Below are 24,837 nucleotides of genomic sequence, written 5' to 3'. Positions count from 1 at the left end.
TAAATCTAATGCAGTGAACCTTTGATAGGTCTAAGGGTGCATGTATTTTTTATTTAGTCACTAATTAAACAATTAATGCAAAAAAAAAAAAAGCAAAATAGTCTTATGGTGCTGCATTTATTTTTACGTTATTTTCAAAAGTACAGCTATTTATGTTGTTTTCAGAATAACATATAAACAATGTAAACCTGTGAATTACAATAAATCATGAGAGAAGAAAAACGACGTTCACTGATTAATGACTTTGATATCCTTATTATGCAGTATTAATGTATGTACGTGCAAAATTATATTTAAGTCCATGATATTCAGTTTTGCTTTATAAAGCGAGAGTAAGCCCCTCCACAGTAACTTTGTGCCACAAAATAAATCTAAAATAAAACGTTGTATCATCTCTTTTAAATGTTTAAAGCAATTATTTACTGGAGCTCGTGTTTCTGTTTCCCGAGAGTTTGTAGAATTCTAAGTGACGTTGTGAGCTTCCGAAGATGACGTTGGAGAAGGGGCGCGTGCACGCGCGCCCGTCTGTGTGTGTGCGTGTGTGTGAAACAGAGCGGAGGTGAAGAAGAGGAGGATGAAGCAGGGAGCGGAGGATGGGAGGAAGAGTGGAGTGAGAGAGAGAGAAAGAGAGAGACAGGCTGGCTATCAAGGGCTCGTGTGAAGTGTGAATGTCTGAAAGGGGCTTCGATGGGAGTTTTATCGCAGCACCGAAACAAAGACGCGATTTTTTTACCATCCGCAGAAACATTGTAGCGGAAACTTTAAACTTTTACCCGCCAGAGCGGCAGCGCCGTGCCGGGTCCCGGCTTTGTCTCGCAACGGGGGGAAGTACGCCAGTACACGCGAGGATATAAAGAACCAGCACCACTTTTGGATACACATTTTTACCCACGCAACGAGGGAATCCGTGATTATTGTGTTTGTTTAGGAGAGTGAGAGAATGGCGGCCAACATGTACCGAGTTGGAGGTGAGTATTATTGTTAAGGCTAACACTAGCAGCAGGCTCGCGGGGGTTAGCATTAGCATTAGCGCGAACGGCTGTTTCCGCCTTAGTTACAATGAGCGGAATCCCGTTGCTAAGCGAGCTAGGCTAGTTTCATTACGGCTGAATTTGGGTTAACGCAATATTAATTATTTATATACGTATTTAACTTAACTTTCAAATTCACGTGGATGTAAAAACTTGAATTGCGTCGTAAACTCTTTCTTTTGTTCTTAGTTTTGATTCTTCAAGTAATTAGCCGCCGCAAGCAAATGAGCTAATTATAAGGGGACCCTTCCGTTAGTTTATCAACTTATGATGCTTTTTACTCACTTTTTCGACTTTCATTCAAGTTTTTGCCGTGCACGTTGTCTGAACTCTGTCATTCTGTCAAACTTTTGACAGCTGAATTATATGGAGTGCATATGAGAGTCTCACAGTACGAGATGCAAAGACTTTCAGTTTTGTCACCTGTTTGAAAAGGAATTTGGTCAAATAATTGTTTGTTTTTTACGGATATTTGGAAATGTAGACATTTTGAACTTGGTAAACCTAGATTTAGAGTTCATTGAATGGTACAGAACAGGAAAACGACCAAAGTTAGTTCATAAGTGGCACTGGAAGTTCATTTATTTATTTATTATATCCAATCACTGGTACAAATCCAGTGCAGAAAGAACAAGGCAAATATAAAGCATTGTTGTACAATTCAGAATATGTAAAATAAGGAATAAGAACAACAAACAATGCAAAGGCAACAATTACGTAAAAATAAATAAGGAATAAAATAAGTAAAATAAAAATGTAACATTTGGAGAGTTACATAAATTTGAAAAGCTTTTATGTTTATTTTTTTATGTTTATTTTTTTTTATTTTTTGTGTTCTCATGTTTGTAAGGGTTTCAAAGTACACTGTGAGATAAGTTTTACAAAAGGTGATCTATGAGGGTTTTTTTAAAACTATTTTTGTCTTTTGGATGTAAAACTTGAGTTAACGAGTTAAAGTAAGGTCAGTTTTGCTTACCAGGAAATGATGGGTTTTGTAAACAATGTCCATTTTGAAGTAAATCCAAAATTAAATAAAGAAAGGGCAATAATAATAATAAAAAAAAAAAAAAAAAAAAAAAGGGAAACAGCTTCGGCTGTAAGTTTATATATGGATGGTGAATAATTTCCGTGCTCATGCATGTGAAGATGTAATATGATAACAGTTGCATCTAATCTAACTGCAGTTTACACTTCGTCCTTCTTACTGTACGCTATCATGTATGAGCATCTTTTGTCAGCAAGATGCTCCCTAGTGCATTGTAGTGAAGTTTACCTTATAATAACATTGTATGTGCATGAACATCATTGGCTGCAGCGTGACATGGTGACCATGCACATGATAGTGCTTTTATTTTCTTAAATCCGGGAATAGGCAGTAAATAGGTCACGGCAATCAGGCTGTGTTGCTTTAGCAGATTCAGCTGATTGCTTTATTGCAGTTGCAGATTAAACAGGCAGGGTTTGATGGGAAGTTCGGGAGGAAAAACTCACATATTACACGCTTGTCAAAATGTATTAGAGTTTATGACTCAAGACTAGGTTCAGAGGAAGGCAAAGTCTGCATCTGCTCAATAAAGTCGCATTAAATGTTTTATACAATTAAGATGCTGGTTATCTAGCATGCTGTGTAGGATTTAATTCTAATGATGATCTTTCATAGTTTGCCAGATACTGCATTTTATTGCGCTGTTTGCTAGTGTTTTGGGAGGTGCAGGTACAGGTTTAGGTCATTGAACTTGACCTTCTATTCTGGCCCCAAGCTGTTGCAACTCTGCATTTTACCTCTGTGATCTGAAGCTTTGTGACTAAATGCTGTCGCCTTGCTCTGTTTTCCGTTTACCCTTTTGATCAGAGTGTGTTTTTGTCATTGAGCTTCCTAGAATGCATTAGTGATAGGCTGACATATCAGCCAATATCTGCTGAGTAGTGCTAGACTGATATATTGGCCTGGCTGTATTATCAGTCAGCGTTTGGCCATTTTAAGAAAACTGCTACTGCCAATTCCTGTATCTGTATCTGCTTGAAAATTCTGTTTTCGAAAAGCATGTTGTTGTTTTTTTTCCTTCCTGCAATAATTTTGTCCATTTAAACCCGCCACTTTCTTATAATAGACTGCTTCGTCACATTCAGATCTGCCCCTATCCAGTCATCATTCTTCATTTTTTGCATCCATTTTACTCTGATGTACGTCACAATATGGAATAAAATAATATGAACAATATGATCTGTTCTTCCGTTACATTGCAAATTAACCAACAGCCTTGTCGGTGGATTAAAGTTTCTGTTTTCATTATTTTGTAGTGAATCACTAGGATCAGATCATATATACACAATGCCGAATAGGGCATTCCAGAACCTCAAAGTTTTTAATGTGAAGTGAAGATTATACAATATGCCTCTCTTGCCAGAGTCCAGTATCTCTTAAACATATTTTGTTAAATTGTGTTGGCTTAAGTTCTCTTATGAAATTATGTTACTCTGAGGACACTCTGGAAGAAATTTTAAACAGATTAATCCTGAGTCCATTTCAGAAATTTTATCTAATGCAGACTTTGAAAACTGATTTAGGTTTTAAATTGCTTTTTTATATTATTTCAATGCGTTACCCACCATGAAAACAGCCAAGGGAGCTGGCATGGTGTTAAACTACCAACCAACCAACAGTCTTTTGTAGACTGTGTAAAATCATTTTGATAGCACTTTATTTATGGTGTCCTTGTTGCAGATTTTAGATATTTACTATAGATAGATATTAACAACAATAAATTATACATAATTACATGCAACTACTAAAACCAACCCTTAGGGTCGGAAATTAATGAAGCCATATAGCAAAAACCGATTAATCGACCGATAGTTTTTAAAATGGATACTGAACGGAAAATAAATAGTGCTCTACTTTAAAAAAAAAAAAAAAAGTAACCTGCTGAACCATACTTTGTAAATGAATAAAAATATTAATATTATTATATTGATCATTACAGTTCATTGTTCTTTAATGTTAACAAAAGCAACTAAAATTGCTAAAATATATAAAATACTTCTATTCTACAGCTTTTATCAATGTTAATGTTACAAATGGATTGTAAAGTGCTACCATTACATCAACAGTCAAGCTAAAGATGACCATCTTTGAATATCTACACAAAGGCCACAGTATTGAAATTGCAGACATATGGATATTGTGTACTTTTGCAATTTAACTGCTTTTATTCTAGAACATTTGTGGTTATCTAATCAAAATATAAAAATATGTTAGTCACACAACGGGCAAAAGTGCAGCGCCGTGTCTAGAAGAACTCGCAGCTATCACACACGCGTTCAACTCAAGCTAGAGGCCGCTTTCGTGCTGTATAACAAAGACTATAGGTACTTTGCTGTATAATGACGACCTTCTCAGCCGCTCCAGCAACGGACCCAACCTGGAAAAAAACTATAGGCATGGATTTTTGCCGATAACCAATAGTCAATCAACTATCGGTGCCAATTAATCAGCAAAACTGACACATCATTCGACCTCTACAAAGTATTACGGCTGTCGTGATTAAAATTAAATGGAAAAAATGAATGAAAAGTGTCAGTTCACAGAATTTTGTACAGCATTAAGTTTCTGTTAAACTTAGGAATGCATTGGCCAATCAGGTGCTTAGGTTAGTCAATGCTGAAAACACCGGCACTGTGATGAATGCGCACACTCACAAATTCCCTCATCATAAACAGCAAAGTGCAGATATGATGTAAATAAAAGATTCATTTTGTAGCTTTAATGATTATAATAAGAGTTTCTGCATAACTTGCACTAGACGAGGCTAACGCCATGGACCGGCATGTCTGTCTGTGAAGCCAGAATGTGACGTGCCCAAAACACAGACAGGAAACAAAAACTTTTTTTTTTCTGTTTCGATATTAATAATCATTATTACAATATAAAGAGTAATAATGTTAATTTTTGTGGTTTTTGTCATAATATTGCAGCCCTATGAGCTTCTGTTTTTTTTACATGTGTAATTTAGATAAACTGTCTGTTGTTACTGACAGCAGTTTAAAATATTGAAGTAATTGGGTAAATAAAAATTGGCCTCACAAATATAAAAAATTCCCCTGGAAATCAGTTTCAGGGGGTAAATATTGTAGTTAGTTAATATCACTTGGTACTTAAAGGTATAATTACACTGTAACAAGGACATTGTATGCGTATATTGGTATTGTATACCTGTCAACTCAAGTAGATATGTGTAGATGTAGATATGTTTGCTGGCATTGGGTTTTAGGAGATCCATATTGTTTGACCACTAGAGATATCATCTTTGCCCAGGTCACTTGTGCTCACTGAACTCCTGGTTTGAATGTCGCTGTCCTACTATGCAAACATGGCACAGTGTTCAACAGTTTACTGTATCAAATGTTACTGTAACAACCCAGATGCAAAGTGCAGGGAGAGCTGTATCCTCGAAATGCCATGTCAGTGAATTCTCAAGCGTGTTTTTAACAGTGAATAAGGCTATGTGTAAAGTCAAATTGTTCTTGCATGGTAAAATAGGGAGTTTTGGAGCAAAGTGGGTAATGACAGTTCACTTGAAGAACTCATTGTAAAATGTAGCATGGTTTTTATGTGATTTGATTTCCCTCATTATATCTTCATCGCTGCTCTTTGAACAAACATGAAGCATGCTAAAGTATGAGGGCTTGTCCTTTCTTTTGTGGTGCTTTAAGTTCAAACCAGGCAAGTACAACCACACTGTTTGTCAGCAAGAGAGAACTGAAGTGGTTCAAACCAGCACTGTAATTGAGATGGTTTTGGTTCAGCGAAGCTTACATTGTTTATCACAGGGTGTTAATTGAGACCTCTAATATGGATGCAAGGTGGATACTTGTCTAGTGATGCGGACAGAAATTTCTGCTCGCATGCATGTGTGCAAATGTGTATAGGGTGACTTTTTGTGGTTTGCTATATGAGCATCCTGCTCTGTATGTGCATATACTGCCAGACAGATGTTTCATTTAAAAAAAAAAACAAAAAAAAAAACACAGACTGCATTCAATCTCTGTTTTGTAATGCTTTACACTAGTGGTCGATAGTTATGGGCTTTTTAAATGGCCAATTCCTATACAGGTATCTAGAACAGAGCAGGTTCTTTTTTCCAAAGCATTCAAGTTGTACATTTGATCAGTTCCCTTTGAATCAAACACAAGGTCTTGCTGGTCATTGCTGGCCATGCTTTACAGTTAGCTACAGGAATGTAATTGCAATTAATGTAATGCATGTTACTAGTGCCAAATTAAAATGACACTTGTTTTGCACTTTCATTTCTTCTTATATTCTGGAGCCTCACACAGGATATGAAGACAAAAATATATATTGTGGCCACGAAGTAAGAATTTGTTCCCTCATTTAAAGAAGCTGCAGCCACATTGTACTAATTTGTTCCCTCATTTAAATAGAACATGGCCCTGTTGCACTAAGTTGTTCGCTCTTTTTAAATAAATCAAATAGAGGGGACGAATTGGCTACTGTTTACTAAAATGAGGAAAGTTGTGTGGGAACGAATTCTTAATTTGTGGTCACAATTTAACTGAAACAAGGAAACAAATTAATAAAATTGAGATGAATCGCATACAAAATAAAAGTTTGAGTTTGCCTAATATATGTGTGTGTACTGTATGTAATTATTATGTATATTTATAAATGCACACAAATTAATGTATATATTTAAGAGAAATATGTTATTTATGTACAAACTAATTTTGTATACAAATAATAAATACCTATACTTGTAAATATTTCTTAAATGTATACATAAATGTGCTTGTATTTATATACATTATACATAATTACAAACTGTACACACACATATATTAGGCAAACTTAAACTTTTTTTTTTTGTATGCGATTAATTGCAATTATTAGTTTGGCAGCCCTAATATATATATATATATATATATATATATATATATATATATATATTTATTTATTTATTTTCCTGCATGTCATGTGTGGAGATCTCAGAATTCACTGAAATATTTGTAAACAGGCATGTGCACTATTTACAGAATGAACATCTTAATATGTTCAAATGAATGTTGTAAGCCATCTGTAGGTCTTTTTCCCTCAAAAAGTATAAACACTTTCTGGTTGGAGCATCCTGACCAGCCCAAGACAGCAATATTGGCTGAATTGACTCAAGTTGGACATAAGGCTTTGTTCATCTGGAGGATTGTTCAGGAAACTTCTCATACACTTTGTTTAGTGATGCTTGTAATGCAGATATTACATATTTTACCTGTGAGTGTATTTTGTTTGCTATTTTTTTTTGTTCCTGTCAGTGTCTCAAAGCCTCAGTGGATTTTAGGTGTCTCTGAACACCAGATGCCATGAGCTAACAATACAGCACATCGCTGCTTGAAGAGCAGATGGCTAGACCCCATTTCTCCTTGAGGGAAGTTATTGATCCATGCGGCCCAGCCTCTTTTCACTGTCTCTCTGATTGATGAATCTCATGAACTTGGGAGAGAGACCTCCATTTTGATTTATCCCTTGCGGCACGGCTTAAGAACATGGCTGAGCACTGGCGAGAACAGAAAGCGTTAGTCCGATCAAAGATCAGGGTCTACCAAAATGTCCAGAGCTGACCAGAAGAGAGAGTGATTACATAACCGAAGTGATGTGTTCTGTGTATGCACTGTTGACCTCATCGTATGGTCTCTCAATACTGACTAATACCATTGCTCATGTCACCACCTGTGTGGCACGCATTATGGACTTACTGCATAATAATGTTCATGTGTTTAGAGTTGGAATCTGCATTTTTTTTTTCTTCACATCTTTGGATTTAAATACAGTAATACTTCCTGTTTGTAGATGAAAGTATTAATAAAATCAACCAAAATATTCCATAAGGGTTGTGTAGGACTTTATGATGTTCTTTGGAAATCTGTGGGTCCTAGTCAGTGACACATTACTGAATCCATATTTTAGCACTGATTGTTAAAGATGCACAAAGTATTGGTACCATACAATTTACTGGCTGATATTATAGACTAGGGATGTAACAATATCAAAATCTCACAATACGATAATATTAGGATAATAAAAAAAAAAAAAAAGACAAATTAAGAATTTTAAGTTTAATTATTCTAATGCAGTTTGAGAGTTCAAAATTAGGAGCTCCAAACCAATTTTTAACTAAGAGAACTTAAGTCAGAAAAGTCTTGTACCTGAACTTTAAAGGGGACTCAACTCTCTTTTTTACTTGTGATAGACTGTCTCAGTCTAAATTAGATTCACACTGTGTTTTTGGAAGCCAAACAAATTACAATATAATAATAATAATAATAATAATAGCAATGACAGTTTTTTTCTTTTTTTTTTTTTTTACAGTACTTTTTTCCTAATTTCTACAATTGAAAGACATGTTTTGAATTGAATTTAGGCTGCAGTTACCCATTTAAACCATTAGCTGTCAGCAATTCATACTGTACTTCTAAGCTTTTATTTGACGGAAACAGCAGTAGAGCTTTTATTTTGAAGTAAAGCTCCAGTTTCACTGAAAACAGGCTCACAAAAAATGTGCCTCTCTACAAGTCTAGTGAAATGCTGTAATCATCTGCCGCCAAAATAAAGCATAACTGGTGGCCGTAGCATTTCCAAACGTGCGCTAAACTCACAGCACATGCAATAAACGACTTCACTGCATTCGTTCACCGTAAACATAGCCGTTTTGAGGCGCCGAAAACATTGGGTCATGAGCTGATCGCCTGAACAAAGTGTGTGCTTTGCTTTGAAACGTGCAGCGAAACAGGACTTGAAGAAGGAATTAAGCCATGTTGTGCTTTCAGTTTTAGTTTGTTGAAAGATATTGTGCCTGAAGCACATCTTTAAGGACCTTTTATGTTAGAATAAGAAATTTAAATATATTTTAAAAATTATTATAGACATATATTGTGGTCCTGTTATAGACTTTTATAAAATTTTGTACAATTTTTGAATGTTGTCTATAGGGCAGTAGCTGTTGATTATTTTAGTACTCTATCGATTAATTGAGTAATCGGATAAGAAGTCATTTTTCTTTGTTAAAGAGCAATACTAAATATACAAGAGAAAATAAGGCAGGCCTCTTAAAATAAACAACTAATTTATTTCCTTTTTAGAAAAAGTAATATGTGCTGAAATTGCATGACCATTAAAACTAAACCCATTTAATGCATTTTTTATTTTTGCCAAATTACCTTTGAATACAAATTGTTTATACTAAAATTATAAAAATGCAAAAACCAATTTCACAGTACTTTAGAAAAAGGTAAACACTGCAACCTAAAACGTATGCATCAATCAAGAAATTAAGGTATTTAGATGTAGGCCTGTTTACCCACTATTTAATTCAGCTCAGAGGGACATGAATGCATTTAACTTGCAGTTACACTTGCATAAATAATATTTTGTTATTTTAAACAAAACACTGAATACTGATACTTACGTGTATTTCTAAAATGAAGATACTTTAAATGTGAAATCAAAACCGCCAGTAGATGTCAGCAAGTCACTGTTAAGTAAGTGAGTCATTGCGATTGAACTGAATCATTTAACAGGTGATTCATTCAAGAACTAAACACATTGCTCAAAGACGCAAAACAGTGCTGTGGCTGTGTTTGGAATGGTTATTTGTTGGCGAAGTAGAGCAAAACACGCAATATGCTGTCTAAAATGTAAGTCTCTTAATATTAACTTCTTGTTTATTGATGAACTGTTGCATAAAATTAGTATCACATTTGTAACCATGCTGAGGCTCTCTTCGTTTGATATTGACTAACTTTCTAACTTTCTGTGTGTCACAGAGAGAGACTGAGACAATCAACATAAATGGCACTTAGTCTTTCACAAATCATAGCTAACTTATGGACATCATAACTAACCACCACTGATTTACGGTCTTAAATATGTCCAGCGTTTATCGGGTTGTGCGTCAGTAATAATTGTCCGGGTTTATAACAGTTTTCGTTGTGTAATACAGTAAATGGACTAAACGAAGCCTAGATGATTTGTTTTTGTTTTTTGTTTTTTTGTATTCGGGTTACTCAAAGAATCGTTTCAGCCCTAGTTGTCTATTTGTTTGTGCATGCTCATTTCCCCCATTTTTAAAATGAACTTAAATTACTAAACTAAAATTAAAGTTTATAAAAACACCAATTTAAAAACGTAAGTAAGTACAGTCTTTAGCCATTGTTAAAAATTAGTATCCAGTTTCATACTGTGTATTAGAATGTACCCAAATGCATAAAAATGCTTTTAAAACAATTGATTTTTTTTTAAGCGTTTATTTTGACTTTTGCATAGATAATGTAAAAAAAAATAATGAATCTTACAGATGTTTGTCACTTACAGATGATTTCTTTTGTCTATTACAGATTATGTGTATTTTGAAAACTCCTCCAGTAACCCATATCTGATCCGCCGAATAGAAGAACTCAACAAGGTGAGGTTAAAACATGTTATGTTATCATCTTCCTTAACTTTTTATATTTGTGCTTTCTTCCTTTGTGTTTTCTTTGACGTTCATTTCACCATGAGTTATTTTTGACTAGTATGACCTACAGTGCCAATATACCAGCATACATTATGAATCTGATGTGTCACCATTCTTACAGCCTGGAGTCAGACTGACTGTGATTGGTTAAGGCTTTTGATGTCCACCAGTCATTTATCATACATCATCAATTGCATGTGCAGAGATTCGAACATTACTCTGAACGTGGATGATTGACATATGCCAGCTCTCAGCTAATGCATTGTCACTCATGACAGCGTAGCAGACTGTCTCTGTCACCTGCTCCCCTCTGTTGTGCATTGCTAATGCTCAGCCATCATGCTGTTGTCTACCGATGCACGCTGGGCTGTTTGAGATGAAGATCCAGCCGTAAGAGACTTATATAATGCTGAGAATGACACAGGCCTGTTTCCTGGAGCAGGGATTAAAACACTTTTATGTAACCTCATTTTGAAGGGCTATGAAGCTCAGCAGGACGGTTAAACTAATGGAAGTGGTATCTGTGTTCAATATGTATACGTGTTAGTCAGAATTCAGTGCCGTCTTCAATATACACAACTCCAACCCACACTGTGTTGCATTAATGAGCAAGATGTGCTTTTCATTTCCATATAGAGTGGTTCATTTTCAGGGCTGGAAAATGAGAAGAAATGTATTTATTAATAGGGCTCACAACTTTTTCTTGACAGCTTAAATATTGGTGCACTTTCTTGTAAATCATAGGCAGTATCATTCAGTACCCCCACTCTTGTTGAAATTTTACTTTAAAAGTTATACTTAAATTATGGGTTTTTCAAGTCCATGACATGAAGACAGTAATGGCACTTAAAGCGCTTACTTCACACATTGTATAGAGAAAACGACTGTAAGTGTGATGTTTTTGCAAATATTCTTTCTCAGACTGTTTCTCTTTGCATGTCTTCCCCAGACTGCCAACGGTAATGTAGAAGCCAAGGTGGTCTGTCTCTTCAGGCGGAGAGATATATCCGCCAACCTGAACACTCTGGCTGATAGCAATGCAAGTGAGTACCCAACTGTTTCAGTCTTCTCCAGTTCACGCCTCTTCGTCACATATAAGATGAAAATATAGTGTCACTATGTAGATGTACTATTTGCAGTGAAACACCAACTAAGATTTACATCTTTGAAAAGCTGGGAGCAGCATTTAAGGCACCAAAGAGGATCAATCCATGTATAATTAAGTTATATTTCTTGCATATTATATGTCCTTGCATTTTGTGTATTTGAAGTCTTCAATCTGAATGTAGAAGCAGATCTCTGCAAGCAAATCCTAAGTTTTTTGTTCATCATACTCCTCTGATTTTATGACCAATTAGCAGGCCCAGAATTTACATTCTACGCTGAGTTTGAGGGAAAATCTGTTGAATTATGTTGAATAGATTTAAAGTGAGCATGAAATCAAAATTGACTTTTTCTTTTTTTCAAATGAAGTTCATGTGCCCTCATAATCTTTAATCTAAAAACTGCTCTGACAACATTACATGTATACCAGCGTAAGGACAATAACAGCATTCTGTCACTCGCATGAGATTGCAGCAATTAGCAATCTTTTATTTGATTCCTAACTTATGGTAAAACGTCTCAGTGGAGTAATAATAGTCTGTTGTATTGATGATTGAAAGTGTAATCAAGTAATCCAAAATATTTATTTTTTTACTAAATAAACACACACAGGTCAGTGCGTTTGTATGTTTTGAATTACATGCGTTTTCATTCATTAGAAATCTGTGCAGATGCCAACTGGTCAAACAGAAGAACTTAGCAGAAAGATACCAGTCTACAAAACAGTTCACAAAACTTGTTCACTTTCATTATAATTAGGCATGGACAGGATGGTTGACTAGTTTTTTGAAGCTGTGTGTTAAAGTTTTCTATCAAGTGGGGTGGGCGATATACCAGTAGACACAATTAATGTCTACTGGTATAAATTTGTCAACTGGTAGAGATTTTGAACTTTCATCTCTATCGCAGTAGGGCTGGGCGATTTTTCAGATTTTATCGATTCATTTGAATTTATTGTTTTGCCTCGATTTTATTTCGCAATTTTTCAATTTTGAATAGAAATATTACCAAATGTTAGAATTAGACACTTTGACAATATGCCAATGATAACCATAAAGAGAAAAAGGATCCAACTCCATGTCGGTGCACGTGATTAACCGTCCACGTGTGACACGCTTATATCGCTAGGCGCCATTCACATAGAACGCGCTTTTGCGGTGACTAAGATGCGATGCGGGCAGTGGAATAGGAAAAACGTGCAAGATGGGAGTGAACTTCTTTTAACTGGAGCACTGCATTTTTAGAATGCCGTTTTATGCATGAGACGCTGCGAGAGACGTGGGTGCAACAGTCAGACGTGTCCATGTTTGCATAGAAAAAATAATGAAAAAGCAGCTCAATTGAGTAAAAAAAAACCTTCGAGGAACTACTACTGTATGTCTGATATTTCATGTTTGCATCATGATGACAGGCTGAAAGCTGTCATCTGTTGTTTTTACAGAATATTCATAGTTAATAATAGTCTACTTCAGTCATTTTGAATTTGAATTATCTTGAATTTTGAGGGGGGTTTTTTTAAAGCATTTTCCTCGTATTATTTCTGAACATATATTATGTATAAGACAAGTTTGTACAAGATGTAGTTGTAGTTCATGCATCTTTCCTGCAAGATATTTAACATTTACATTTTGGCAAGTTCATGTGCGCTTGGAATAGATTTTTCTTTAACTAGAGGGTTAATAAAAGGTTACTTGAATCATGTTGTAGTTACATATTCAAGTTGACTCGTAAAAAAAATCCTAGAAAATCGGGAATCGGTCAAACGTTCTGAATGTTCTTTTTTTGCCATATCGCCTGGTTTAAATAGTGTTTCGAGCGTTAAGTGTAATCAGCATGTTTGTGTTTGTGTTGTTGTTTTTTTTTGTTGTTGTTTTTTTATTTTTTTTATTTTGTGCAATTAAAATGTTATAGATATTCAGCCTTATGTGACCCTGGACGACCAAACCAGTCATAAGGGTTAATTTGTCAACTGAGATTTATACGTCATCTGAAAGCTGAATTAATAAGATTTCCATTGATGTATAGTTTGTTAGGGCAATATTTGGCCCATATACATTCCTGGAATCTGAGGGTGCAAAAAAAAAAGTCTGAATATTGAGAATTCGCCTTTAAAGTTGTTCAGATGAACCTCTTAGCCATGCATATTACTAATCAAAAATTAAGTTTTGATATATTTACGGTAGGAAATTTACAAAATGTCTTCACGAAACATCTTAATATTCTAATGATTTTTTGCATAAAAGAAGAATTGATCATTTTGACCCATACAATGTATTGTTGGCTATTGCTACAAATACACCTGTGCAACTTACGACTGGTTTTGTGGGTCACTTATATGATATATTTGTTGAGTATCTGTCAGTTACCCTATTGAAATAGCTTGAGTTCTTGGATTCAGCTCATGCTATTGTTGGTCTTTGCACACATACCGATAATTGTCTTTGTCCATTGCGTCACACAGTCAGTGGTGTGAATTCTCATTAATAAGCTCAACATCTGAAAATATCTAGAAACTGATGCCCTCTGTTGTGCTCCGTTTATAAAAACGTCCTATTCGAATGCCCTCTGAGAAATGCATCTGATAGGGTTACTTTAGGGCCGACTAGCAGATTGGTCATTTGGACAATCTACTGACTAGTTGATTTTTAAAAATTTGTAGCTTCACACATCCCTAATTATGTATATAACACAGCTGCAAACATCCCACATGTCTGATAAAGATTCTTTATCTCCCCTACATGCCTGAGGTAGCGTTTCATTTATATGTAAATTTTGTGTACGTGAACTGCCGTAAACCTGTTATAATTGTCAGCGCGCTGTATTAACCCAACCGTTCCAGTAGGGTCAGGTTTGAGTTGACATGGGCAGGAGTTAGCATTCAAATCCTTTGCAGTCATGAGGTCAATGTCTGCTTGGCCACCCCTTTAATACTAAACGTATCCTCCTCTTTATATCGCGGCACTCTACAGCACCAACACTGTCCTGTTACACAAGATCAGGGCTCCCATTTACATCACCTCCTCCCTTCTCTACCTTCTGCCCATCTTCCTCCTCCAAACCCCCCTCCTGAATGGGCTCCTCTGTGCTTATCCTCAGCTGCCATCCGCCCTGTGCTCTCAGAACAAAAGAGCCTTCATGGGACCCACCGGGCCACGGTGCTCAAAGGGTTAACACTAGGTTAACACTGTCTGGCTGCTGTCTTTGTCAAGGAGTGAAAGTGTTATTAAACGCATGTATGTGTGTGCGCGTTTGGCTCTGAGAGTATGCAAGTATGATGGATCTGTCGTACGTGTTTCTTGGGTGCTCATCTGCTTGTGCATGTGTGAAAGAGCTTGTGGCATTTTTTTAAAAAAAAATTTTTAAATGCGTACTTGTGCATGGGGGGGGGGGTTGTTGCTCAATGGGGGGATGGGCGCCTCAGGTTTATTGCACAGGGTTTCCCAGTAAAGCTGGCAGGGACGCATTGGCCAAGGGGAGAGAAAGGAGGGGGCAGGGCCACCGGGGTGGCAGGAGGGGTTAATGGAAAGGGGTGTGGTTTGATATCCCGCCCTCTTCATTGACAGGGTTTCCTTCGGCTCCGTGCAGGGGTGGAGTCTGGTCAGATCGGCTGATAAAGTCCTGCCAAGTCTCCTTACCTCACACGAGCATCTATTTAAGAAATTCTCTCCGACGCCATCGCAAATTGGTTTGAGTGAAAAGTAATGTTTTTGAAATGCATTCATAGTAGTTTACTTCCCTCACAACTCAACAGATCTCATGAAGGATATTCAGTTTACTAGTATCTAAATGAATGTGAAATTGATCACAACCAAAATTAATAAGTGGTGTGTAAACTCTTAGGATTTGGTCTGTGTGTGTTCTGAGAGGAAGCTGGTTCACATCAGAACTAATTGAGGCCATTAGCATCACACTCATATGTTTTGCGTCTGCATGTGTGTATTTTAGGAGACTTTGAAGAGGAGTCCAAGCAGCCTTCAATGTCAGAACAGCAGAAACACCAGCTCAAGCACAGAGAACTGTTCCTGTCTCGACAGTTTGAGTCTCTCCCGGCCACACATATACGGTAAATACGCTCACAGACGCAAACATCTCTGGATTGAATGAAGTAATCCCATCAGAACCCAGACTTGGGCTCTATATATAAGGCATTTGATTTATAGTGATAAAGTCATGTTTATACTGTGTACGTTTTGGTTTGTTTTTCTACAGAGGAAAATGCAACGTCACACTTTTGAATGAGACTGATGTTTTAACTAGCTACCTAGAGAGAGAGGTAAGTGTCACGTGTTTATCATGTAGTGTCACAAAATTGAGAGACAGGTCACACAAATTAATATTGATTTTTAATTTAGTTTTTAATATTTGTTTTTCCTCTCTCATTACTGTAGTCCAAAAAAAATTACAGTTGTGACCCTGGACTACAAAACCGGTCATAAGTAGCATGGGTATATTTGAATACATTGTATGGGTCAAAATGATTGATTTTTCTTTTATGCCAAAAATCATTAGGATATTAAGTAAAGATCATGTTTCATGAAGATTGTTTGTACATTTCCTACCGGAAATATATCAAAACTTAATTTTTGATTAGTAATATGCATTACGAACTTCATTTGGACAATTTTAAAGGCGATTTTCTCAATTTTTTTTTTTTTTTTTTTTTTTTTTGAACCCTCAGATTCCAGATATCATATATATATATATATATATATATATATATATATATATATATATATATATATATATATATATATATGTGTGTATGTATATATTAGATGTATATATTTCAAATAAACCCTTATGGTTTTGTGGTCCTGGGTCACAGTTGATTTATGTCATGGTAGTATTTGTTGTATTGAATTTATGTCGTTTTGACTTTTTGGGGGTTGGTAAAGGTTAAAAAAACTTTTTGAAGGAATAGAGTAAACAGCAGTTATATTGTGAAATATTATTACAAATTAAAATAATTATTTTCTACTTTAATATATTTTAAAATGTAATTTATTCCTGTGATGGCAAAGTCGAATTTTCAGTGTCACATAATCTTTCAGAAACATTTCTTATCAATGTTAAAAATAGTTGTGCTATGTCATATTTTTGCAGAAACCATGATACATTTTATATTATATGATGAATAAAAACAGCAATTATTTGAAGTTAAAATCTTTTGCAACACTATAAATACTGTATGAAAGTATTTAAGAAAAAAAAAAAAAAGCCTAACCTGACCCCAAAATTTGAACAGTAGTGTACTTTTTTTCTATTCATTCGTGGGCAAAATAAAATGAATAAACAAGTGAACAATTTTTGTTGTTTTAAAATGACCAAATAACCAACTGCATGGTGTATGTTTGCTCTGTAGGACTGTTTCTTCTACTCTCTGGTGTTTGACCCAGTGCAAAAGACCCTGCTGGCTGACCAGGGTGAGATCAGAGTGGGATCCAAATACCAGGCAGAAATCCCTGACAAACTGGCTGAAGGTCAGAAGGTTTTAATATCTCTGCACCTTGATGTGACTAAAACATGGTCATTTTGATGTTAAATGGTCCATTGATTTCAAAGCAGCTCCAGTAGTGGTGATGTTGAAATATAATGTTTACATTATGTGTTAATTGCATGTTATTTTCATCACGATAGTGCATCAGTATTTCAGGCCCTTGTATTGATATTTTCAGCACCCATTTAAGGGAAAGGTGTTGTTGATTCAAAACCATTCAGAACTAATGTTTTCCACCTCATCAGGTGATTCAGACAATCGAGTGCAGGAAAAGCTTGAGACAAAGGTTTGGGATCCTAATAACCAGCTGAAGGATCCTCAGATAGACCAGTTCCTGGTGGTGGCACGGTTAGTATTTCACTATTAGACTGACTGTTTTTACTGCTTTACCATTTTATTGTAATATTTATTGAAATATTGTGTGCATTTTAGGGCTGTCGGTACATTTGCACGTGCACTAGACTGCAGCAGTTCAATCCGCCAACCCAGTCTGCACATGAGCGCAGCGGCAGCATCTAGAGACATCACACTGGTGAGAACAGAAGCATACAATTACACTCCTTTCCTTAACTACTCACAAGCATTTCATTCATTGCCACCTCACTTCAGTTTTCATGCACATCTGATTTTCACACTGTCCTGTCTATCTGTAGTTCCACGCCATGGACACTCTGCAGAAGAACGGCTATGATCTCGCCAAGGCCATGTCAACGCTAGTGCCACAAGGTGGCCCGGTGTTGTGCAGGGACGAGATGGAAGAATGGAGCGCCTCAGAAGCCATGCTGTTCGAAGAGGCTCTGGAGAAATACGGCAAAGACTTCAATGACATTCGCCAAGACTTTGTGAGTGTAGAATGCCATTCTAGAGCATTTGCTCTTACAGAGACTGCACTATTTGGGAGATCAGAAGATATAAATGATCATTTGTTTATTGTTGTCCCACAGTTGCCCTGGAAGTCATTAGCTAGTGTGGTCCAGTTCTACTACATGTGGAAGACTACTGATCGTTACATCCAGCAGGTAATAAAATTTGCATGTTGTTTTTACAAACCAGTATAAATCCTGATACGTGAACGTTTATGCATGCATACAAATATATACAAAAATTATTTAAAACATTTTTTTTTTCCTCCTTCCTAGAAAAGACTGAAGGCAGCAGAGGCTGACAGCAAGCTGAAGCAGGTGTACATCCCCACCTAGTGAGTATTTAGTGTCACTGCACGTTCTTTTCTTTTTATAAATTCAAGTGGCACTTTCTATATATCTATCTATCTATCTATATATATATATATATATATATATCCACAAATTGGTGTCCCTTTAGTTTTGTTTTGTTTTTTTTTAAATAAAGGCCCCAATCCCATATTTGAATTTTTAAATAGCTTGCAGTTTTAACGTTTTGGTTTCAAAAGATGTAATCTTTTTAAATGTTATTGGCTTGTGCTCACCATGGTTGCATTTATTTGATTGTAAATAAATTACAAATATTTATGTAGTGAAATATAACGATTTGTTATATTTTTTTTAAATTTTAATATATTTTAAAATGTAATTTATTCCTGTTATGGTAAAAGCTGAATTTTCAGCAGCCACTACTATAGTCTTCAGTGTCACCTGCTCCCTCAGAAGTCATTATAATATGTGACCATGGAACACAAAACCTTAAGTCTTAAGTAGCGTGGGTATATTTGTAGCAATAGCCAAAAATACATTGTATTGTAAATACAAGTCAAAACTATTGATTTTTCTTTTTTTTTCTTTTATGCTAAAAAAATCATTAGGATATTAAGTAAAGATCATGTTCCATGAAGATATTTTGTAAATTTACTACCGTAAATATATCAAAACTTCACTTTTGATTAGTCATTTGAATTGCTAAGAACTTCACTGGGAAATTTAAAGGTGATTTTCTCAATATTTTGTTTTGTTTTTTTTTTGCACCCCAGGATTCCAGATTTTCATATAGTTGAATCTCGACTAAATATTGTCCTATCCTAAGAAGCATCAATGGAAAGCTTATTTATTCAGCTTTCAGATTATGTATAAATCTCAGTTTCAGAAAATTGACGCTTATGACTGGTTTTGTGGTCCAGGGTCACCTATGCTGATTTGATGCTCAAGAACCATTTCTGCTGATCAGTCTTTTAAAAACAGCTGCTTTTTTCTGGATTCTTTGATAAATCGAAAGTTCAAAAGAACAATAACATTGTTCTGTAACAATATAAAAGTCTCTGCTGTCAGTTTTACTTAATGCGTCCTTGCTGAATAAACTTGTGAAATTCTTTCCTTTAATATGTTTTTGTCTGCTGTTTGAGAATCTAAGCTTTGTTCTTTCCCTTAGCACCAAACCCAACCCCAACCAGATCGGTGCACCTGGAACTAAACCTGGCATGAACGGTGCCACCGGCTACCAGAAAGGCCTCAGTTGTGAAAGCTGCCACAGTGAGTGAACTCAAGGTTTTAGATATAAGCTTAATTATTCCTATGCATTATAATGAATGTATTGACCAGTTTAACTTACTACTCCTCCAGCTGCCCAGTCTCAGCAGTGGTACTCCTGGGGTCCTCCCAACATGCAGTGCCGACTATGTGCATCCTGTTGGATTTACTGGAAGAAGTATGGTGGTCTTAAGACCCCTACTCAACTAGAGGGCGCCACAAGAACTGGCACAGTATGTTAACCCTGACTTTAAGTATCTGTTTACTGTATTTAAAAATATTAAGGTTTATTGCATACAAAATTTTGGTTGGTAAATTATTTCAGGTCAGTCATTTTAAATAGACATGTTTTATTGCTGGATGAAGATAGAAAACTGCCAAATCGAATAATGAACATCATATCTTTACAATAGGATGCAGCTCCACGTGGTCACATGACCCGCCAGGAGGTACAAGGCATGTCTCCGTTTACCAGCAGCGCAGGGAGAGCTAAACTTCTGGCTAAAAATCGGCAGACCTTCATCCTGCAGACCACTAAACTCACTCGAATCGCCCGTCGGGTGTGCCAGGACATCCTGCAGTCCCGCCGAGCAGCCCGCCGCCCCTACGCTTCCATTAACGCCAATGCTGTCAAAGCGGAGTGTGAGTAGTCAATTACAAATTACAAACTAGTTTTTTTCCCTCATTTTTTGTGTGTGATTTTTATTCTTTTATTCTTCTCCAGATTCTTTTTTTTTGACTGCTTCTTTTTCTCTTTCAGGTATGATAAGACTTCCTAAAGCAGCAAAGAGTGCTATGAAGAACCGGACTATTCCTCGACCGTCCCTCATCAATATAGTTAAAGAATTGGGTATGGCTTCAGTATTCAATCATAATCAAAATGGGGATAGAAAAAATATTATTTTAAATATCTACACTGCTGTTCAAAAGTTTAAGATCAGTAAGATTCTTAATGTTTTTAAAGATGTTTCTTATGCTCATCAAGGCCAAGTTTATTTGATCAAAAATGTAATAATGTGAAATTATTACAATGTAAAATAACGTTTTTCTATTTTAACATACATTAAAATCTAATTTACTCCTGTGACTAAAGCTGAATTTTCAGCATCAGTACTCCAGTATTCATTGTCACATGACCCTTCAGAAATCATTTTAATATGCTAATTTATTATATGCTGGAAACAGTGGTGCTGCTTAATACTTTTTGGAATCTGATACTTTTTTTTTTTTTTTTTTTTTTTTTTTAGAATTCTTTGAGTAAAAAGTTTAAATTTATTTAAAAAAGAAATCTTTTCTAACCATATACACTTCCATTCAAAAGTTGGGATCAGTACATTTGTATTCATTCTTTTTTTTTTGAAAGAAATTAATACTTTTATTCAGCAAGAATGTGTTAAATTGATACAAATTTATATATTTTTTTAGAAAAGATATATTTTGAATAAATCCTGTTCTTTTTAACTTTTTACTCATCACAGATTTAAAAAAAAGTATCACAGGTTCCAAAAAAATATTTGGCATCACAGCTGTTGCCAACATTGATAATTCTAATAATAATTCAGCATATTAAAATGATTTCTGAAGGATCATGTTATATAAATTAAAATAGGAATAAATTGTAGTTTAAAGTATATTAAAATAGAAACCATAATATAATATTTTAATAACATTTCACAATATTACTGTTTTTTTCTGTATTTTTGATGAAATAAATGCAGCCTTAATAAACATGAGACTTTTTTTGGAAAAAAAAAAAAAAGTACAAGTCTTATGATCCCAAATTTTTGAACGACAGTGTATCACCTTTAATGTTGGGAAAATTAGACACAGAAGTCATTTGTTTGGCGCAATGTTATATTTGAAAACTGTAGGGCTGCCCTGGTTGACGAGTAGTTGTTCATTTTAAGCATTAGTCGACTATTAGTCGCACGTTTATTAATAAACCATATAAATCATAATAATGAGCCTTTTATATGCCTACATAGCCTATTAAGCGCTCAAGCGCACGCAAAAAAAAGCCTGCCACAGCGAACCGGCAGATGTAATTATGTGTCAGGGGAAGAACAAGGAGACTGTATTAACATTTTAATAATTTGTTAGTAAACTAGCGCTTTCTTTGCTTTCAGCTTAAGAGATGTCGGCGACACTGACTCGTCATCTCTGCATTAATGGACTCGTCATCTCTGCATTAGTCTGAATGCAAGTTTCATACAGATTACACAATCTAAGAACATTTGTTTTCTATTTGAACTGGTTCATTTGAAAGTAGACATTTCGCTCTCCATAGATAGGCTGTATTTTTCATGTCTGTAAGGCAACACTTTTCAGAAGTTTCAAAGTTTCGCACTCAAGGTACGGTAGAAAGCGCCTTCCTGTTTGCTTTAATTATTTTACAAAAGCACAACATTTCGTTGTTATTCTGAGTGCACACAAATAAACGTGGAGACTTTACAGATTCGGAAGATGTATTACTTTTATCTGTATGAGCAGAAATAATGGAGTATATTAAGAGCAAGTGACCACACCGGCACCTCCATCTGTCCTGCAGTAAACGCGCTACTGTTCAGCTTCCACACTCAGCACAGACACTAAGGTAGTGCAAATTTTCTAGGTTAACATTGCATTGAGCGGCCAGGTAAAGTTGCTACTACGTACATATTTCAGATGAAAATCAATGTGGGAGGGCAATGAATGATAGGTGAGCGTTTGGATGTCCTGTCCTATGTACTATTACCACACAGACTGGCCGTTAACCATCCGTCCGTCATGGACTGCATGACTTCGCCACTTCTTATGAATTTTTTTTTTCTGCGACTAATAAAATTTTGGTCGACCAAGCCTCTTCTCGTCGACTGACGGTTAGTCGAGTATTATGGGGCAGCCCTAGAAAACTGATCATTTGATTGTTCAGATTTGAATATTTCAAGTGATTCTCCTTGTTTTGTTCTTCAGCTGTTCAAGCTCCTTTGAAACTCAAAGCCCCTCGAGGTGCTCCAACACCTATCAACCGCAACCAGGTTAACCAGCCTCGGAGCGCATCCGCTCTACTGGGCAAGAGGCCCTTCGACAATGTGAGTATCACAAAGATACATTAACCGTCCCACAGGCAGAAAGAAAGCAGTATACACAGATCTAAGCGCTCTCATTGGCCGCAGGCTGGAGGTCATTCTTTGTCCACCAATGGAAGACCGTTCGCAATGGGAATGAGAGCAGCCACCCAGTCAGTCATTAAGAGGCAGAAGGTCAGTCAAGGAGATGCTCCGAATCCAGTGGTGTTTGTGGCTACAAAAGACACCAGGTATGTTTCTAAAACATCTCCTTGACATCTCTTTGCATTTTCCTGAGATTAATTCCATGTGGTTCACAGAGCCCTGAGGAAACACCTAACTCAGGCGGAGATGAGGCGGGCGGCCAGAAAACCACACCTCCCGGTCAGAATCAAACTTCCCGTGCCAGCCCGGCCGCTTCCAGTACCCATCATCCCCTCCAGCACCAGTGAACCAATCGTGTTGGAGGACTGAGCGATGTTCCAGTAGACCACATCCATTGCGAGAGCATGTTAAACCCGCCATCGTCAGCTGTTTTTCTTTATTCCTCGTCTTCTGTTGTCCCCCCCCAGATCCCATACGCACGACACGCTCACGTGCTCGGGAAGATGACGTACCGCGTACTCTTACACCAGCATACACCACACTTCATGGCGTTTTACTCCCAGTGTTATAGTTTAAGGGTTCGTGCCCTGCTGTCCCGTTGCTTTTTTTTAATTGCAAATACTTTTAACTGTAATTTAAAGCAAATCATGGTCATTCTAAGATGGTGGAAAAGCACACTTTATTTTTCTCCAGTTCTGTCGTTATTTGTATAAATATTAACAGGATTTTCAAAGAGTTTGATTCTTCTTGTGTGTATGGAAAGTGGGATTTAAATGTGTGAGGGAGTACATGGTCTTTTTACCATCGTTTTCTTAATTTCTTCTTAGGTCGCTTACGTTAAAAGCAACAATCACCCTTTTCATGCTATATAGACAAATGATTGCGCCGCTCCTTTTATTTCAGCCAGTACTTGTGGTTCCAGCCTTTCAGGCCTAGCTGAATTGTGGAAAGATGGTATCATGGAATGCACTGCAGCAAAAGTAGTGCCCACTATACAGCGATCTGCAGTTGATTTGGTGTTTATTAACAGCGACCTCTCTTGTTTTTTGTGATCATGCATCCAAAACTCCTGCAGTGTAGCTACTCCAGTCGGTGGATATTTGAAGGTCTCGTAGGTCTTAGTATGAAAACACGTTTTTGATGCCTTAGGAAGGCTGTAGTAAAGTGTTGAAGGTGTTCATGAATGTAAGGCGAATCTTGGTTTGAGGTGGTTGGATGTCGCAATCAGTTTGGCCTGTTTTGTACCTCAATAATTGAGCCTTTTTTCATATATGACATCATGAACAAAGCCATAAAAGTTTGTTTTCCACATCTGCTCTTTTTCCAAACGTGCTGAGGCACTCGCATTTGTTATAAAGGTCTTGTGGGCTACTGGGAAGCTGTTGTTAGCAATTGTAGATAATGAGAGAGGGAAAAAATGTTTTTGAGTTTTTCTAGTAATGACTCGACTATAGGCTGATATTGATGCATATTTCCCCCTCAAGTCGTTTTTGTTTTTTTTTTGTTTTTTTTAACTGGATCCAGTGAGATGGAAAAGACGTTTTGAAGTTTTCCTAGACATGGTTCAACTATAGGCTGATATTGATGCATATTTTTGCCTTATGATTAAGCTTTTTCTTTTTTGAGCTGAACGGTTGGGCTTTTGTGACAGATTTCCTGGCTTGTTGAGATTAGTCAACACAAAATTTCAATGTAAATCGTTCCCCCGTTTAGGGGTTTTGTAATGTTTCTTAAACAAAATGGAGCGTGCACTGCACACTAAAGACACACATAAATGTTAACATGTCCCCTTTTAATTGTCACCCGTTTTTTATGAAGGGGGTTTGTGACCCCACGATGTTTTGGCAAAGCTTGAAAAAAAAAAAAAAAAAAAACATGTTAACATTGATCTCCATTATGGGATAGAGTTGGGGGAGGGAAGGCTGGTTGATTTTAGGGTTTGATTTCAAGGATGTGAAGGATTTCTGTTTTGTATATCAATGAGAAATTTCTTTCAACTCACAACTCAAACTTTTTTTTTAATATTCCAGTGTCTCTGTATCCTTTAATGTATCTTGTGATAAGAAAATAAAGATTTTTTGTTTGTGGTCCTAA

At 36.2% G+C, this 24,837-nt stretch overlaps 1 protein-coding gene across 1 annotated transcript; it reads left to right on the top strand.

Annotated features, from left to right (window-relative positions):
• The first annotated feature begins 510 nt into the window (after positions 1–510).
• mta2 (metastasis associated 1 family, member 2) lies at positions 511–24,837 on the top strand. The gene is made up of 18 exons (XM_051115128.1): positions 511–968; positions 10,434–10,501; positions 11,502–11,595; positions 15,602–15,719; positions 15,866–15,929; positions 17,019–17,136; positions 17,399–17,501; positions 17,586–17,685; positions 17,807–17,995; positions 18,098–18,172; positions 18,293–18,351; positions 19,494–19,594; positions 19,685–19,824; positions 20,005–20,233; positions 20,352–20,441; positions 22,544–22,662; positions 22,747–22,889; positions 22,959–24,837. The coding sequence occupies exons 1-18, from the start codon at positions 941–943 to the stop codon at positions 23,110–23,112; spliced, it is 1,992 nt and encodes a 663-aa protein (XP_050971085.1). The 5' UTR covers positions 511–940; the 3' UTR covers positions 23,113–24,837.

This window comes from Labeo rohita, chromosome 7 (genome assembly GCF_022985175.1).
Source record: "Labeo rohita strain BAU-BD-2019 chromosome 7, IGBB_LRoh.1.0, whole genome shotgun sequence".
In the NCBI taxonomy this organism is placed as follows: Eukaryota; Metazoa; Chordata; class Actinopteri; order Cypriniformes; family Cyprinidae; genus Labeo; species Labeo rohita.
Note: the sequence above shows the minus strand (reverse complement) of the source record. Positions and strands in the feature narration are given on the sequence as shown.

Excerpts from the sequence above, each read along its gene's own strand:
- mta2 (XM_051115128.1), top strand. The coding sequence starts at position 941 with ATGGCGGCCAACATGTACCGAGTTGGAG. Across the intron at positions 17,996-18,097 it reads ATGACATTCGCCAAGACTTT|TTGCCCTGGAAGTCATTAGC; the intron begins GTGAGTGTAGAA and ends GTTGTCCCACAG. Across the intron at positions 20,442-22,543 it reads CAATATAGTTAAAGAATTGG|CTGTTCAAGCTCCTTTGAAA; the intron begins GTATGGCTTCAG and ends TTTGTTCTTCAG.